This window comes from Peromyscus eremicus, chromosome 3, assembly GCF_949786415.1.
Source record: "Peromyscus eremicus chromosome 3, PerEre_H2_v1, whole genome shotgun sequence".
NCBI lineage: Eukaryota > Metazoa > Chordata > Mammalia > Rodentia > Cricetidae > Peromyscus > Peromyscus eremicus.
Genome location: NC_081418.1, coordinates 50,876,610 through 50,893,947, shown reverse-complemented (window position 1 = coordinate 50,893,947; position 17,338 = coordinate 50,876,610). Strand labels below are relative to the sequence as shown.

The 17,338-nt window shown below is 37.1% G+C and overlaps 1 protein-coding gene across 4 annotated transcripts in view; it reads left to right on the top strand.

The window, feature by feature from the left end:
• The window catches only part of Braf (B-Raf proto-oncogene, serine/threonine kinase), a 132,629-nt gene that overhangs the window by 96,118 nt on the left and 19,173 nt on the right, over nucleotides 1–17,338 (top strand). For all 4 annotated transcript variants that reach the window (XM_059257621.1, XM_059257622.1, XM_059257619.1 and 1 more), the window contains 3 exons: nucleotides 3,057–3,141; nucleotides 3,810–3,986; nucleotides 16,394–16,440. In XM_059257621.1, the coding sequence (XP_059113604.1) occupies nucleotides 3,057–3,141; nucleotides 3,810–3,986; nucleotides 16,394–16,440 (309 nt within the window). The remainder of the gene's footprint in view (nucleotides 1–3,056; nucleotides 3,142–3,809; nucleotides 3,987–16,393; nucleotides 16,441–17,338) is intronic.

The window sequence follows — 17,338 nt, the reverse complement described above, 5'->3', positions numbered from 1 at the left end:
CTAAGATTACAAATTCAAAAGATAGAAACTACAACTCTCCTTCCAAATGAACAAAAAAAAAAATTTTAATTGATTACATGTAGATTACAATTATAATCCTGCTTATTTCCCTCTTGCTAATGTGGAAATAAGAAAATTAGAAGACTGTACATTGAGCCTAACCAAGTAATTGGACAGCAATGAACAGGTTTATACTTGGGAACGTATACTCCACAGAGGTATGATAATGATGGAAAATTAAAGTAGACTTGAACACTCACTAGTAGAAGGTTTGATTAACATATCGATACATATATATTTATATAAGAGTCAAAATTACATAATAGAGCTACAGTGATATGGAAAGGTGTCTTATATATTAAGTTGTTTGGAGCAGCATATGTAATACTTTCATGTTAAAGATCTATAGAAGGGCTGGAGAGATGGCTCAGAGGTTAAGAGCACTGGCTGCTTTTGCAGAGGTCCTGAGTTTAATTCCCAGCAACTACATGGTGGCTCCCAACCATCTGTAATATGTCCCAGTGCTCTCTTCTGGCCTGTAGTAAAGACATACATGCAGGCACAACACTGTATACATAATAAATAAATCTTTTTTTTAAAAGACTTATATAAAAATATTAACAGTATAAAAATGCTATGTAAATTATCTCATAAGGTTAAGTAGCCTGTTCTTCTATGAATAATAAGAGAAACAGCTTCTTGTGAATCCTAACATGCCTTTTAGCTGTGGCAATGATGGATTTTATTTTCCTTAAGTCTAGTCAAGCCATGTAGAGTCATGTTATTTAAAAGGTGTACTGAACTGCTGTTTACATGGACATTTTGTGTGGGTACTTTGAAGTACCAGGGATTAGGATCAGTTGAATTATTTTTCTCATGGGATTATGTAAAGCATATAACTAGATACTGCTTTGGTATATAACTGTTGTAGCTTTACCATAGATTTCCTTGAGTAGAGAAATACCTTTAAATTATGACACTCTGGAGAATGGGTGTGAGGATCTTCCGATACAGCCCAGTGCTTTTCATGGAACATGGAAAATGAGTAGTAAATGTTGATGTATCCTGCACATGACAGGATGGGGTTTTCTTCATTATAATACTGAGATTTTAAATTCTTATGAAAGTCTTGATGGTTTTTACAATAAACATTAAGAATGGCTATGCTTAAGGAACAGGCTTTTCTGTAGAAAGACTTAATGGTATTCTTCCTTGCTTTAAACCTGAAGACCGTTTACTTTATTATATTTAACTTGTAGAGTAATACATGAGGAAAATCATAAAAACTTGAATATTTTATTTTAAAAAAAGATCTATATAAAAATATTAACATAAAAATGCTATGTGAATTCTCTCATAAGTTTATCATTTCATATGCATTCATTAAGTATTTATACTGCATACACAGATAAACTTAGGATATATACATATATATATATATATATATATATATATATACACACACATACATACATACATGACAAGGGTTGTTTCTGAGTGCCATAATTATGAGGAATTTTTTATTTATGCTTTCCTGAAACATTTAAGTAGTAAGCAGTATTAAGTGATATAGCTGATAGAATGAATACTATATTACTTTGATAGTTAAGAAAAAGATAGATAGTGGTTTTATGTATATGTATACCTATATTATTTATAAGTGTTCAGATAATTGAAATTCACCAAGTAAATACATTTGTGATTAATAAGCATAACACTTACAGCCTTCTAGACAGTCCCCACGTGCCCTCTTCATTCACTCTCCTTGCAAAGATAACTAACATCTTGACTTAAGTAGGATATAATGTGTAATCTTTTTGTGTATGGCTCCTTTTTTTCAATATTGTAAGGTCCATCTATGTTGTCATTCATCTCTGAGTAGTATTCCACTATGTAACTGTAACGTGATTTCTCCCATCTGCTGTATAATAAGCATTTGGATAGTTTCCAGTTTGGTGCTATTCTGAATGATGCTACAGTGTATATTTTTAGTATATGCCTTTTGAAGAACATATGTGTGCTTTTTTTTTACTGGCTATATGCCTAGGAGAGAATTATAGAACTACACCATATGCATGCTTACAGTTTTATAGATATCCGATCAATGCTGTCAATTGATTGTACCAGTATATATCTACTAGCGGTGTGTAAGAGTTCATTTTAAGGCCGGGCGGTGGTGGCGCACGCCTTTAATCCCAGCACTCGGGAGGCAGAGCCAGGCGGATCTCTGTGAGTTCGAGGCCAGCCTGGTCTCCAAAGCGAGTTCCAGGAAAGGCGCAAAGCTACACAGAGAAACCCTGTCTCAAAAAAAAAAAAAAAAAAAAAAAAAAAGAGTTCATTTTAAGCCCGGTCATGGTGGCGCACGCGTTTAATCCCAGCAGGAGGCAGAGGCAGGTGGATCTCTGTGAGTTTGAGGCCAGCCTACAGAGAGAGTTCCAGAACAGGCAAGGCTACACAGAGAAACCCTGTGTCGAAATAACCCCCCCCAAAAAAGTTAAAGTATGATTATAATTTTTAATAATTTTCCAGTCAACATTGTAATAAGTCATAAGTTTTGGAGAAAAAATTTGCAAGTTTTTATTTTAAGCTAAGCTCCATTGGACCTGTTGTCCATAGTTTCAGCATTCATTTAGTAAATAACACCTCATTTAACATAGTCAAATAATTACAAAAATTCTCTGGGTACTTAATAGGCTAAACGAAATTCCCAGTAGAAAAAAATGTTGACTCTATTTTAGCTTATATTTTGAAATAGTAGTATAAGAATATCACTGTTAGTTGCTTTGTGTGGGGTAGTAGTGGCACATGCCTTTTCAGAGGCAGGCTGATCTTGGTGAGTTCAAGGTCAGCCTGATCTACAGAAGAAGTTCCAGGATGACCAGAGCTGTTAAACAGAGAAACTCTGTCTCAAAAAACCTTTTAAAAAAAAACAGGAAGAAGAAGGAAAGTACAGTTTATTATTAGGTAGTTAAATAAAACTGTGACAATTAGCAAAAACACCCAATAGTATTTCATATTTTATAATTTGAAATTGTGGAATAACAATTTTCTTTCAGGCGATGTGGCAGTGAAAATGTTGAATGTGACAGCACCCACACCTCAACAGTTACAGGCCTTCAAAAATGAAGTAGGAGTCCTCAGGTGAGCTTGTAAATTACTGCTTTCCAGTGAATTCACTTCAAGTAGAGAAACAATGTGTCTATGTACAGTTTGTGTTGATAATATTTTCCTGATGTGCAGTATCATTTAGTACTGTTTATAGAAGACATATTTCTAGACTGAATTAATGGAAACAGAAAGTGTCTGATCGTGTATAATGATAGTTCCATTTAGGAAAATAATACTCTAAAAATTCTAAATGTGTCAAAACACATTTAAAATTGTATTAGTCCTGGGATAAGACTTCTATAGGGAAGATTCTGGAGTTATAATTTTGTGTGAGAGAAATGCTCAACAAAACTAAGATTTCAATGCAGAGAAGGCTATTGTATTCAAGAGGGTACATAGGTCCTCTTACATTGCAGAGAGCAGAACAAGGAAGCTAGTTGTTGAGGTTAGAGGAAAATAGTTTTGCTTTCACATAGGAAGACTTCCTAATATGTTTAGAACCACTTAAACAAAAGCAACCTCTACTTCCTTACTCAATATATTTAAATAATATATTTCTGAATAGAGTTGTAGGTTCGATTAGATAACTACGGGTTAACCTTATGTTGTTTCTAGTACTTTTTACAGAGAGCATAGTATTTGTAGACTGATTTGGCTCTCTTTAAAGAATTGTTACTCATTGTCACATTTCTTTTTCACAGGAAAACACGACATGTGAATATCCTACTTTTCATGGGCTATTCAACAAAGCCACAACTGGCTATTGTTACCCAGTGGTGTGAGGGCTCCAGCCTGTATCACCATCTCCACATCATTGAGACCAAATTTGAGATGATCAAACTTATAGATATTGCTCGGCAGACTGCACAGGGCATGGAGTAAGTTCAGTTCTGTTAAATCTCCATACATGACTTTTTGAAAACCACTTAAGGATACTTTAAAGGCCCTAATAATACCTCTTGTGGGATACATTTTAAGTTTCTGTACAAGGATACTAACTAATAACTAGTACTAGCTTATTAAAAAAATAATATTTCTCGCCAGGCGATGGTGGCACACACCTTTAATCCCAGCACTAGGGAGGCAGAGCCAGGCGGATCTCTGTGAGTTTGAGGCCAGCCTGGTCTACAGAGCGAGATCCAGGACAGGCACCAAAAGTACACAGAGAAAACTTGTCTTGAAAAAAAAATTAATAATAATAATATTTCTCTAGTTCAGCCTTTAAAGTATACAATGAGTGTAGTATTTGATGAGAACTTTACAGTTGCAAATGATGATTAGCACTCAGTGATTTATGTGAACAGTAGACGTACAGAAAAGCAGGACCCTTTTCCAAAAAAAAAAAAAAAAAAAAAAAGCCATTACAGTTAATGGAAAATATGTGACTATTATCTGTGCTTTCAAATAATTTTCTCTTGCATGCCTGTATTTTCTGCTGCAAAATAGTTATTAAAGTTTTAAATGAATATCTATATTCTGATCCTAGTTGAGGACTTCAAGTTGAAACATATATGTCTACTGAATTTTGCTTTATAACTCAAAAGATACATGTTGTAAGATTTATATAGGTTAAAATTAACTGAGGCCAGATGTATTGGTATACTCTTTTAATCCCAGCCCTCAAGAGGCAGAGGCAGACAATCTCTGTGAGTTCAAGGTCAACCTGGTCTACAGAGTGAGTTTCAGGACAGCCAGGGCAACACAGAGAAACCCTGTTTCAATAAAAAAAAAAAAAAAAAAAAAGAGAGAGAGAGAGAACTGGCTCAAAAAGAATTTTTGCATAAAACTCTTTAAGTGGAATCAAACAGTTGGAAGGTAAAAGTTAGGGCTGCAGATGTAGTTTAGTAGTAGAGCACTTAAGCACCAACCCTAGGGTCAATCCCTAGCACAAAACAAAAAAGAGAAAAATAACATTTTAAAAGTAATTAGCTGAGGCCAGGCTTGGTGATACTTGCCTTTAATCCCAGCATTGGAGAGGCAGAGGCAGGAGGATCTCTTTGAGTTCCAGAACTAACTAAAGAGACTGTCTCAAAAAAAACACTTAGCTGAAAACAATAAAATATAAATTTGAAAGCTCTATGAATAGATGAATAGTTTAAAAGTATGTCTTAACTAGTATGCAAATTGATTCTGTGGGCATGTATTAGTATGTCATTTAATCTTTAAAATATTATAAAGTAGATATTTTAATTTTCCTTTTACAGGTATGGGCTTTTTGTTGGAAGGGTGGGGTTATAGACAGGGTTTCTCTGTGTAACATCCCTAGCTGTCCTGGAACTAGCATAATTTGTATAAGTAACCTGTTAGGTCTCATATTTAGCAAAGTTATTTTAACTTAAGATTTCAGGGGGAAAAAAGGTTTCAGACTAGTTTTCCCATAACCACTTATGCAACCTTTACATCATAAAATTGGAACAAAAGAGTAAAAGTGAATATGTCTTAACACCTACAACTCTTCCCTCAAGATCAGTTACAGGAAATAAGTATGAAGACAGGTCTCCAAACCATATCTGATTCCTCAACTTTTTCACCTTCCCTCCTTCAAAACTAGGCAGTAACTTAACAACAAGCCTGTGTCTAACCAAAATTCTTTATTACTCATAGTGTCTTAGTCACTGTTCTACTACTGTGAAGAGACAACCCTTACAAAAGAAAGCATTTAACTAGGGCATTCTTACAGTTCCCAAGACTCGGTCTGATATTCAGTAACATCCTTAACTTCTCTACTAACAGAACAAGCTCAGTCTTTCAACAAAGCAAGAAGTTTAATCTATTCAAATCTAAAAGAGTGTATTTAAAAAAAAATTTTTTTTTTTCTGGTTTTTCGAGACAGGGTTTCTCTGTGTAGCTTTGGACCCTGTCCTGGAACTCACTTTGTAGACCAAGCTGTCCTCGAACTCACACAGATCCATCCACCTCCCTCTGCCTCTGCCTCCCGAGTGCTGGGATTAAAGGTGTTTGTCACCACCACTTGGCCAGAGTTTACTTTTTATTACCAGTTTAAAATTAATGAAAAAAAAAAAACACAGTGCATTTTTCCATTTCTTTTTTTTCCTTCCAATTGAGATGGTAATTTGCATCTGCTCAAATGTACCAGTATATTCTAGTTTCTAAAGTCTTTGACAGATTAAAAAACTCTTATTAAAATTACTAGGTAGGTTTTGGGTTAAAGTGACAGATTTTTTTTTTCTGTCTCTTCAACCCCATTAAAACTACAATAAGGAAATATTTTCATGAAGTCTAAACTAAGAAGGCAGACAGAGAAAGAAGACAGTAGTCACATTTTTAAAAGTTGGAAAGCAAGTGGAGAACTGATGATGGGCTTTAGTAGAAAGCAAAAAAGACTAAATCATTAATTGCCAATGAAAAGCATCATGTTACATCACAGAACTTTCAAAAGTATACAGAGATTGGTTTCAGAAATTGTCAGTTCCTGCACTGGGAAAGCTATTTTGTGAATCCCTCTCCTAGCCAGTGCCACTGAGCGACTGGCAGAAAGACTTTCGGAAATGCCCATCTCTGCCTGGGGAATTCTGCTGTGTCTAGGACTTGGACATCTTTCCAAAACAGTGGGACTGGGTGGCTGGGTACTTACCAGATGATGGTCAGCTGTGCTGCCCAGTGCACACAGTTTTGCGGGGGAGGGGACAGTATTAAGAATTAGACCTAGGGCCAATCCCTAGAACAAGTGTTCTGCCTGTTCTCTTTTTGATTCCCAGATATTAGTAGCCAAACCTGATTTTTCCTACAAGTCCAGCCTTCTCTAGGGAATCTTACCAGACCAGGAGGAAAGAGTGTCACTGTACAATTGACAAACAATGAATCAGACAATTTACTAGTCTCCCATTTAGTCTGAATAAGACAAATTGTCTCTCAATCACCAGACATTAGAAAAGAAGTCTGATAGAAATTCAAGGTCAAAACATACCAGGGTGGGGTGCACTGGGAAAAACAGATCCATGAAAGGAGAGGTTACCACTCTCACCAAGAGAAAAATGTATTAGTTTCCTAGGGGAGATTAAGAAACAAAAAGACTTTTTCATTAAACAAGATGCTTTCTGCTGGGCGGTGGTGGGGCTCGCCTTTAATCCCAGCACTCCCAGAGCCAGGTGAATCACTGTGAGTTCGAGGCCAGCCTGGTCTACAGAGTGACTTCCAGGAAAGGCTCCAAAAGCTACACAGAGAAACCCTGTCTCAAAAAACAAAAAACAAGATGCTTTCTAAAAAAAACTGTAGCCAGGCATGGTGGGTGGCATGTGCCTATGACCCTGACACTTGGGAGACAGGCAGGAAGATTGTCTAGTCTACACAGCATGTTCCAGGCCAGTCAAAGCAATGTTCTACCTAAAAATCATTACCACTGAATATCAAAATGTTTAAGTGTTGATAATGTAGCACATTGGAAATTGTACCCTTTTTATTTATTTTAGCCTTTAAATGTTAATTTAAAATTCACAAGGAATTATATAGTTTGTTAGAATTCATTTGAGTTGTCTTCAGCAAAAGAAGTTTAAAACTACCAGGCAGTGGTGGCGCATGCCTTTAATCCCAGCAATTGGGAGGCAAAGGCAGGCAGATCTCTGTGAGTTCAAGGCCAGCCTGGGTTACAGAGTAAGTGCCAGGACTACACAGTGAAACCTTGTCTCAAAAAACCAAAAATAAAAAAAGGAAGTTTAAAACTATTATACAATTTTGCTGATTGTAGTGACATACATTGCCTGTAACCCCTAGCACTTGGGAGCTGGAGGCAGGAAGTTCAGAGTCCAAACCAGCTTGTAATATGTGAGAACTTGCCCAAAACAGCAACAGCATGCTATCTGGTTCAATATTAGTTTGTCTGTTGTTATATTGCATAGTTCAGAAAAGGAGATGCTAAGATAATTTTTTAACAAACTGAGTTGCATAAATTTATATAAGTAATTCAAACAATACCAGTTTGTATAAGTAACTATTCCCCCTGTTCTGTCATCAACCCACTAAAGTATATATCATATTTGGGTATTTGGGGTTTTGTTTTTGCTTTTTTGAAATAGGGTTTTACTATGTGGTCCTGGCTGGCTTGGAATTCACTGTGTAGACCAGATAGGCTCAAACTTACAAATTCCTCCTGCCTCTCTGCTTCATTAGAATGGGGATTAAAGGCATGCAATACAACACACATGGCCCATATTTGGATTTGTTTAAGTGTTGTATATATGTATTCAGTTTTACAGTGTGAAAAAAATCAATTTAAAATCAGTTCTGTACCCCTCCAGCTATTTCATTTCATTTGTACTTAAGACTCTTATATCAACTGTCTGCTCAACATGTCCACTTGGTTGTCAAATGAGATCTTGAGTTTACTAGATCTAAAACTCAGCTGCCGATCTCTCTAGCCTGTTCTTCAGCACTGTTCTTGGCATCTGCTTATCTCAGACATTATACAGTGATCCTTGAGTCCTTTCCTTTTTTTCCCACCACAAACCAATCTGTTACCAACATTGTATCTGACTTTTGATACTGTGTTATGAGACAGGGTTTCTCGTATAGTCCTGGCTGTGCTGGAACTCACTCTGTAGACCAGGGTGTGCACCACCACACCCAGCACTCAGTGTGTCTATTTTTAAATATCCAGAGCCTTATAACTTCTTGTCACTTATTTAGGTCATCTTCCTATTCAAGCTCCCATTTGCATACCTGAATTATCTATCTCCCAGCTTCCACACTTGAGTACCTCAATTTAGTTTCAACAGAGCAGCATATTTGGCCCTGTTAAAACAGATTGGGTTGGGGCTGGAGAGATGGGCTCAGAGGTTAAGAGCACTGGCTGCTTTTTTTCCAGAGGTCCTGAGTTCAATTCCCAGCAACCACATGGTGGCTCACAACCATCTTTAATGAGATCTGGTGCCCTCTTCTGGCTTGCAGGCAAACATGCAAGCAGAATACTGTATACATAATAAATAAGTAAATCTTTAAAAAAAAAAAAACTAGATTGTGTCGGGCGGTGGTGGCGCACCTTTAATCCCAGCACTGGGAGGCAGAGGCAGGCAGATCTCTGTGAGTTCGAGGCCAGCCTGGGCTACAGAGTGAGTTCCAGGAAAGGCACAAAGCTACGAGAAATCCTGTCTCGAAAAACCAAAAAAAAAAAAAAAAGAATCACAGACCTTCAGAGGTGAAGTCGGGGTCAGTAGGTCAAGGTCTTCTGTGGTTATATAATGAGTTCAAAGCCAGCCTGACCTACCTGATTCCCTGTTTCAGGAAGGAATTTTAAAAGATGGAAGTGAGAAAACAGATGATTTGGGGGGAAGAAGACATAGACAATTTGGGGGGAAAATAACAAAATTGGACTTTAGTGGGAGATTTCAAATATTACTATAAGACTATAGTAATCAAGACAGTGTGGTATTTGTATAAGTATATATATAAATCATTGTGGAATAGGAAGCTTAGATATAGATCCAATATACATTTTTTTTTTTTTTTTTTTTTTTTTTTTTTTTTTTTTTTTTTTTTTTTTTTTGGTTTTTCGAGACAGGGTTTCTCTCTGTAGCTTTGCGCCTTTCCTGGATCTCGCTCTGTAGACCAGGCTGGCCTCGAACTGATGATTTTTTTTTTTTTAAACCAAGGTGTTGATGCAATTCATGAAGACAGTTCTTCAACAAATGTTGCTATAACCGGGAGACAGTCATATAGAAAAACTAAGCCATTATCTGTTAGATGGCACAAAACAAACATTTATTTGAAGTAGGTTAAAGACAAAATCTAATATTTCAAGTAACAACAGAGAAAACCCTTATAGTATAAAGATAAGCAGTGATTTCTTAGAACACAAAGGTAAAGGAAAGAAAGAAATGGCTTGAAGTACATCAAAACTTAAAATTAATTTTCCTCGGGCTGGAGAGATGGCTCAGAGGTTAAGAGCACTGGCTGCTCTTCCAGAGGTCCTGGGTTCAATTCCCAGCAACCACATGGTGGCTCACAACCATCTGTAATGGGATCTGGCGCCCTCTTCTGGCCTGAAGGGATACATGCAAGCAGGACACTGTATACATAATAAATAAATAATTAATAAATAAATAAATAAATAAATAAATAAAAATCTTTTTAAAAAATTAGTTTTCCTCCAGAGACACTATTATGAAAATGAAAATATGTCTGGGCATACATCACTCATTAGTAGGACACTACCTAGCCTATGTGAGACCCTCTGTTCAGTATGGCAGAAGAAGATAGATGAACAAAGAAAATGAAGAAAAATTACAGTCTTGGAGAAAATGTTTGAAAATATATCTGATAGAAAGTCTTCAAAGCGGCTGGAGAGATGGCTCAGAGGTTAAGAGCACTGACAGCTCATCCAGAGGTCCTGAGTTCGATTCCCAGCAACCACATGGTGGCTCACAACCATCTGTAATGAGATCTGGTGCCCTCTTCTGTCGTTCAGGAATATATGCAGACAGTATATGTAATGAATAAATCTTAAAAATAAATAAAATAAATCTTTTTAAAAAAAAGTCTTCAAGGTACATAAAGAACTGTTAAATTCAATAATAAAGCATAGGGACTGGAGAGATGGTTCAACACTTAAGAGCACTGGCTGTTCTTCCAAAGGACTCAGGTTTGGTTCTAAGCACCAACATTCAGCTGTTAACTCCAGTCCAGAGTATCCGAAACCCTCTTCCGGCTTCCGCAGACACCAGGCATGCATGTGGTGTGCAGACACCCTTGCAGGCATGCATGTGGTGTGCAGACACCCTTGCAGGCCAAACACCCGTACACAAGCCTAACCTGACATTATGTCACCACTGTCACTCTGTCGGTTGAGACAGCTGCCCAACTCCACAGAGAGCTAGGGTGTCAGAGGGGAGGTTCTCCTTTTCCTGCTTGAAGTCTGAGGAACATTTGTGGAATTATGCACAGTTCAGGAAAGACCGCTTTAAGTTCAGCTATCTTATTTGCCAGGTCTGAAGTTTTAGTAATAATTAAAAAATACAAGAAACTAACAAACTTAGATGAGCCACTAAGGCCTTTCCCAAATAGAGTAATTGATTAAACTGATTTGTCAGCCAGGTGATTTTTAGTATTTTAATTTCTGGAAAGCATTTGATTGGTGTCTTTCATGGTATTCTTAAAGAAATGAAACACAAGCAGCTAAATGTAATTGGTGTTAAAACTGGATGGATGATTGTGTACCTGAGGATCACAAGCTAGAAGATTTCATTCCTTTGAAAATGATGAGCCTTTTTACATTTTATTTTTATTATTTGGTGTGTATAGGTACTTTGTCTTCATGTATATATATGTGTAATACATGTGTACAGTGCCCACAGGGGCCAGGAGAGGGCGTTGGATCCTCTGGAACTACAGCCACAGATGCTTATGAGCCTCCATATGGGTGCTGGGAATCAAATCCAAGTCCTCTGAAAGATAAGCCAGTGCTTTTAACCACTGAACCCTCTCTTCAGCCCCTAGGACTTCGTAAAAGTAACTGAGGACTGGAGAGATGGCTCAGAGGTTAAGAGCACTGGCTGCTCTTCCAGAGGTCCTGAGTTCAATTCCCAGCAACCACATGGTGACTTACAACCATCAATAGTGAGATCTGGTGCCCTCTTCTGACACACAGGCACACTGTATACAAAATAAATAAATAAATAAATAAATAAATAAATAAATAAATAAATAAATAAATAAATAAATAAATAAATAAATTTTAATTAAAAAAAAAAACCTTCAAAAGTAACTGAGAGCCAAGTCTGGCAACTCATTCCTGTATTCTCAGCACTAAGAATATTGAGACAGGAGAATCACCACGGGTTTGAGAACTACATACTAAGTTCCTGGCCAGCCTAGGCTACTGGGTGAGACCCATTAAAAAAATAAAAATAAAAAAGGAGCTGATAAAGAAGTTACTAGAATTCTGATCTTTAAAGCTTTACTTTTAACACCTAGCATTATAGTACACATCTGTAATCTCAGCACTCCAGAGATGAGGCAGGAGAATTGTTTTAAAAGTTCAAGGCCAGCTTAGGAAGCAAAATCATGTCTCAGAATATAAGTAAAAACCTTCAGGTAAAATTTGTTTGGTTTGGGAGTAGGATTTGTTTTGGATTAAGATTTGTTTTGTTGTTGCTGCTGTGTGTTTTGAAACTGTTTTCACATTGTACCACAGACTGAACCATATATATACATATATATGTATATATATACCATATATATATGTATGTATGTACATATACACATACATACATATACATACACACACACATACACATAACAGCGCCTGGGTTGGTCTTGAAGTTACAGTGATCTCACTTCCTCAGCCTTTCAAGTGCTGGGATTACAGAGACATGAACCACCATGTTAACTGAAAATGAAATCTAATAAGTTAAAAATTTAAACCATATCTAAAAACAAAATCCTATCTAACTACGAAGAAGAGAATATACAAATATGAGATCAAGGAAGTATTTTATAAAAGCAATTCAAGAAAAATTATTGTAGGTTGTAATTAATATAGTCTTATAGGATTCCTAGAATTAATAGGCTCTTGATTATAAATTTTATGCCTACCACAAGGGAGATAAAGATGAGAATCTCAGCCTAGTTTGTGTTGGTCAGATCAAGTCTGAAGCATATTAATTTGGTGCATCATCTTATGCTCTTCAAAGAATGTTGGAAAGGTCAGTCTTGTGTAAGATTTTGAAAGATGTAGAACAAAGACAGATTTTATCAAGTGCTTTTGCAGCTGTATGAGTAGATTCTGTCAACACACACTTTTAGCCAAGCAAAGAAACTGGCAAGAGAATCATGTCAAGAGAGTATGGTACTTACTTAAATGATAGCATGTTTGTTCCTTCCTAGTGCTGCAAACAGCACGCGCGCGCGCGCGCACACACACACACACACACACACACACACACACACACCTGTAATGCTCTCCTAACATATTAAAAAAGTAGAAAGTTTTCACCAAGATTGTTCAGTGGGTAAAGGCATGTGCCACCAAGCCTGACCACCTGAGTTCAATGCTCAGTACCAACATAGTGGAAGAAGAGAACTGATGCCATAAGCTGACCTCTGACCTCCATACACACAATGGTGGGCACACATACACAAGCACTAAATTAAATAAATGTTTTAGAAGGTAGGAAGGAAATCCATTGTAATTATCCTAAATAATTGATACACTTCTGTATCATGTCAGAGTATAGCTTAATTAGTGTGGTTCCCTTCCTTACTCCCAGCCAACTATGTACTTATTGACATCTTCCATTATAATTAGTCCAAGCTTAGTAAACTATGTTTTAGAAGTAACTTGTATAGAATTATTTAGTGCAGTAATTACATTGAAGTATTGTATGGTGTAGGTTTTGAGTGTGATACCCCAATTTTCTAGCTGGGCAAATAGAGTTTCTTTCCTTCCAGCCTTCTATTCTACTCTTTTGCAGCTTTGTTTACAGAAAGAAAATACTAGGTTAAAATTAGGAAAGCAGTTTGTACTATAAAGAATTACACAATCAACCTGAAGCAGCTGTTGTAACTTTGGGCTCTGCTAGGTTTACCCTAGCTAGCTAGCTTTTAGTAACCAGTATGTCACTAGTTAGCAATCAGGTATATCTTGACCAATATCTACTGAGTTCCTGGCCCTAATTTTTTTCTTTTCAACCCTTCAGTTAAATTTTACATACTTTACTCTTGCTGTGTTTCCTTCAATCAGATTTCTGGAACTGATCAATACTATCCATCAGGGACACCTTTTCCTTTCCTTCTCTTCATCATGCCTCCATATTTTTGTATAAAACTCCCATTATTATAAGGGTTGTTGGGACCTATGACCTCTCAACCCCTCTGTGACAGGATGGTGGTATGGACCAAGTCCCATGCAGATGATGTGCAGATAATCAGCCAGGCCATGCCCTGAGGTCAGTGTCCACACCAGTCTCTAGACTGTCCATTCTTTTTGCCCTTCCTTCCTTGGTGGAGAGGACAGCGATGTCTGTCCTGTTTATGGTTGAACACCAACAGTTATTCTCAGCACTTTGACCAGCTGAGTCTCAGTTAGTTACCACTGGTCACTATATTGTGATCAGAGCAGACAGCAACATTTCTCTTTGGCCATAAACAATTATTTAGAAAGCAATTGAATGAGTACATCATGTCCATTTAGAAAAACAACAGCAATAGCTTCCTGATTAGAAGGCCAATGCTTTTGCTAGGCATAATGGCTTGAGTCTGTAATTCCAGCCCTTGGGAAGTGGAGGCAAAACTGCTGTGAGTTCAAGGCCAACTTGAAGTGAAGAGTAAAACCCTGCCTCAAAACGGGGGAATGTATTGGCTTCCATATTTTTTGAAGTCGTTCACTCCATACCAGCACTCTCATTACCCTACCTCCCTTTTTTTTCCTCATTTATTCAAATCTTGCCATTCTAAATAGCTCTTTCCTGGGATGAGTTTATCTTCACCTGTTCTTATCTTTCTATGCCATTGCAAGAGTTATAAAATAAGGCTAACAAGATCGCAGTTAAGAGTACTTTGCTGCTCCTCCAGAGAACCCAGGTTCAGTTCCCAAAACCCACATTGGGCAGCTCATAACTGCCTGTAAGTATAGTGCCAGGGAGTCCAGCACCCTCTTTTAGCCTTCACAGGCACCTGCACAAGTGTGGCTGGCAGACAGAAATACATACATACACATAAATAAGAAAATAAACCTTTAAGTGTTTAAAGCAGATGAAAGCTATAACTGATCTCTTCATTTCTTTTGCTATAAGAATAGTGATAATGATGTAGCAGAAGCCTAGAGCCAGAGTCATGACAAGATCATTTTAGTTTGTAATAAGTGTTGTGAAGGAAATAGCATGAAGTGAAAGAGTAATGGAGGAAAAGGGGTTACTTTGGATAAAGTAATTTAAAATGAAATTTTTGTTCAAAAAATAGTTACAGATCTTGATGTCTGTCTGGGAAAATGAGGACATTTAATAAACACAAGAAGGTACAAACAGCCGGGTGGTGGTGGTGCATGCCTTTAATTGCAGCACTCAGGAGGCAGAGCCAGGCTGATCTCTGTGAGTTCTAGGCCAGCCTGGGCTACAGAGTGAGTTCCAGGAAAGGAGCAAAGCTACACAGAGAAACCCTGTCTTCGAAAAACAAAAAAACAAACAAAGAAAAAAAAAAGTGCAAACAGTCTGAACTATTTATAAATCTGCTTTTAATGGTGCTCATGGTACGACTTTGATTTTATATTCTGATTTTAAGTCAGAACTTACTTAATATGGTCACTGTTAGGTTTCAGAAGTCCTTTATATCTGTTTTCTCCGGTAATAAGACAGATAACTTGCATCTATTGTAGTTGATTTGACAGGCGTGTATTCAATGCTTCACACCTGTCAGGTCCTGTTCTATGCATTAGAAATAAATAAAAATGAAATCTAAAACTAAAGTAGTTTTTAAGGATAATTTAGGATAACTAAGGATAGGTGACCTATCATTGACTTTAAAATAATATGTTGGTGGGCATCATGGCGCACGCCTTTAGTCTCAGCACTCGGGAGGTAGAGGCAGCAGATCTCTGTGAGTTCAAGGCCAGACTGGTCTATGTAGTGAGTTCCAGGACTGCATAGCCAGAGCTACATAGTGAGACCCTGTCTCTAAAAGGCAATAGTAATAATAACAACAACAACAATATGATGTGGTCATTATGAGAAAATTTCCTCCTTACTGGCATTAATGTTTTACAAATATATCATGCCTCCTTTAAAATTAATTGTCTTTACCAAACTTTCCTAGTCTAGTGGAATTTGCATTCTAAATGGAAAGCAAGCATAGGCACATGAAAAACAAAGCAAAACAAAGATCAAGCTGTTGCATTACTACATAAGTGAACAGTGAAAGATCACTTTCTATTGTGTTCTTTGTTAGAAAATAAGAATGTTCATCTTAGAGTATGAATAGGTGGAAAAATAGAATGGTGCTGAGTTGGGGACAAGTACAGAAGGGAAACATTGAAAGAGATGGGATTAAATATCAAGGACATGGATAAGTAGGCTTGACTGAGTGAAAGGTTTGTATTTGTAACTAGTAAAAGATAAAGCAGAGTCCTCATATGCAACAGGATTTGGGCTGTATATAATAGTGGTATGTTTCTATAATCCTCAATTTACCATCAATTATTATGTAAAGAGATTATCACAATATAGCAATTTCAGTTGTATCATTATTCTGAGTCTTTACATCCCTAAATATGTTCTGTAGATTTTGAGGCCAGAGTCCTACTCAGAGTCTTACTCAGGTTAAATGATGTTTTGTTTTTCAGTTACTTACACGCCAAGTCAATCATCCACAGAGACCTCAAGAGTAATAGTATCCTTCCTGAAACTGGTCTGCGAAGTCTGAAAGCATCCTGACTTTTTCTTCTGCATTTTGTCTTCATGTTATGTAAAAACAGTTCCATGCTAAGTGTAATATGCTGTAAAGAAAATGAGTCGATTTGCATGAGAGTATAATAGAAACAGGATTCAACCTGATCACATTTCTGTATGACTGGGCCCTGTAGGAAAAGTCTTTATTACAGTAGAGCTTTTTATCCTGCTTGCTTTCATTTTATGTGCCCTAGAAAGTGAATATTTTATGGCTACTGCTTTAATTCATCTAATCTTGCTGAGCAGTAACTGAGATATGAAACTGAAGGTTCAAAATTATGTAACAGTGACATGAGGAAAACAATTTTTCTTTTTTTCTCTGAGTCCAGACAGATCCTTTCTGATATCATTTTTATTCTAATAAAGAACCTGTGTAGCTTTCCCAGATGTGTTCAAGGATATCTGGACCAACTCAAATTAGAAAGTTTCCACATATCCCATAGGCTTAGAAAAGTACCTTAGCTGGGTGGTGGTGGCGGCGGCGGTGGTGGTGGCGGCCGCGGCGGCGCACGCCTTTAATCCCAGCACTCGGGAGGCAGAGGCAGGTGGATCTCTGTGAGTTCGAGGCCAGCCTGCTCTACAGAGTGAGTTCCAGGAAAGGGGCAAAGCTACACAGAGAAACCCTGTCTCGAAATACCAAACCAAACAAACAAAAAATAAACACCTTAACCTTATGCTCACATATTTCTAGCCCAAGAAATCTTAAAAGCTGGTCATAAAAGCCGAAGAGAACTAATTCTTGTTTAAAACATGTTTGTTGACTTTAGGGGGAAATATGAATTACTATATTTTAAAAAGAAAATCTTACTACAGAGTTAAAGAAACTAGCTCCTTTACCT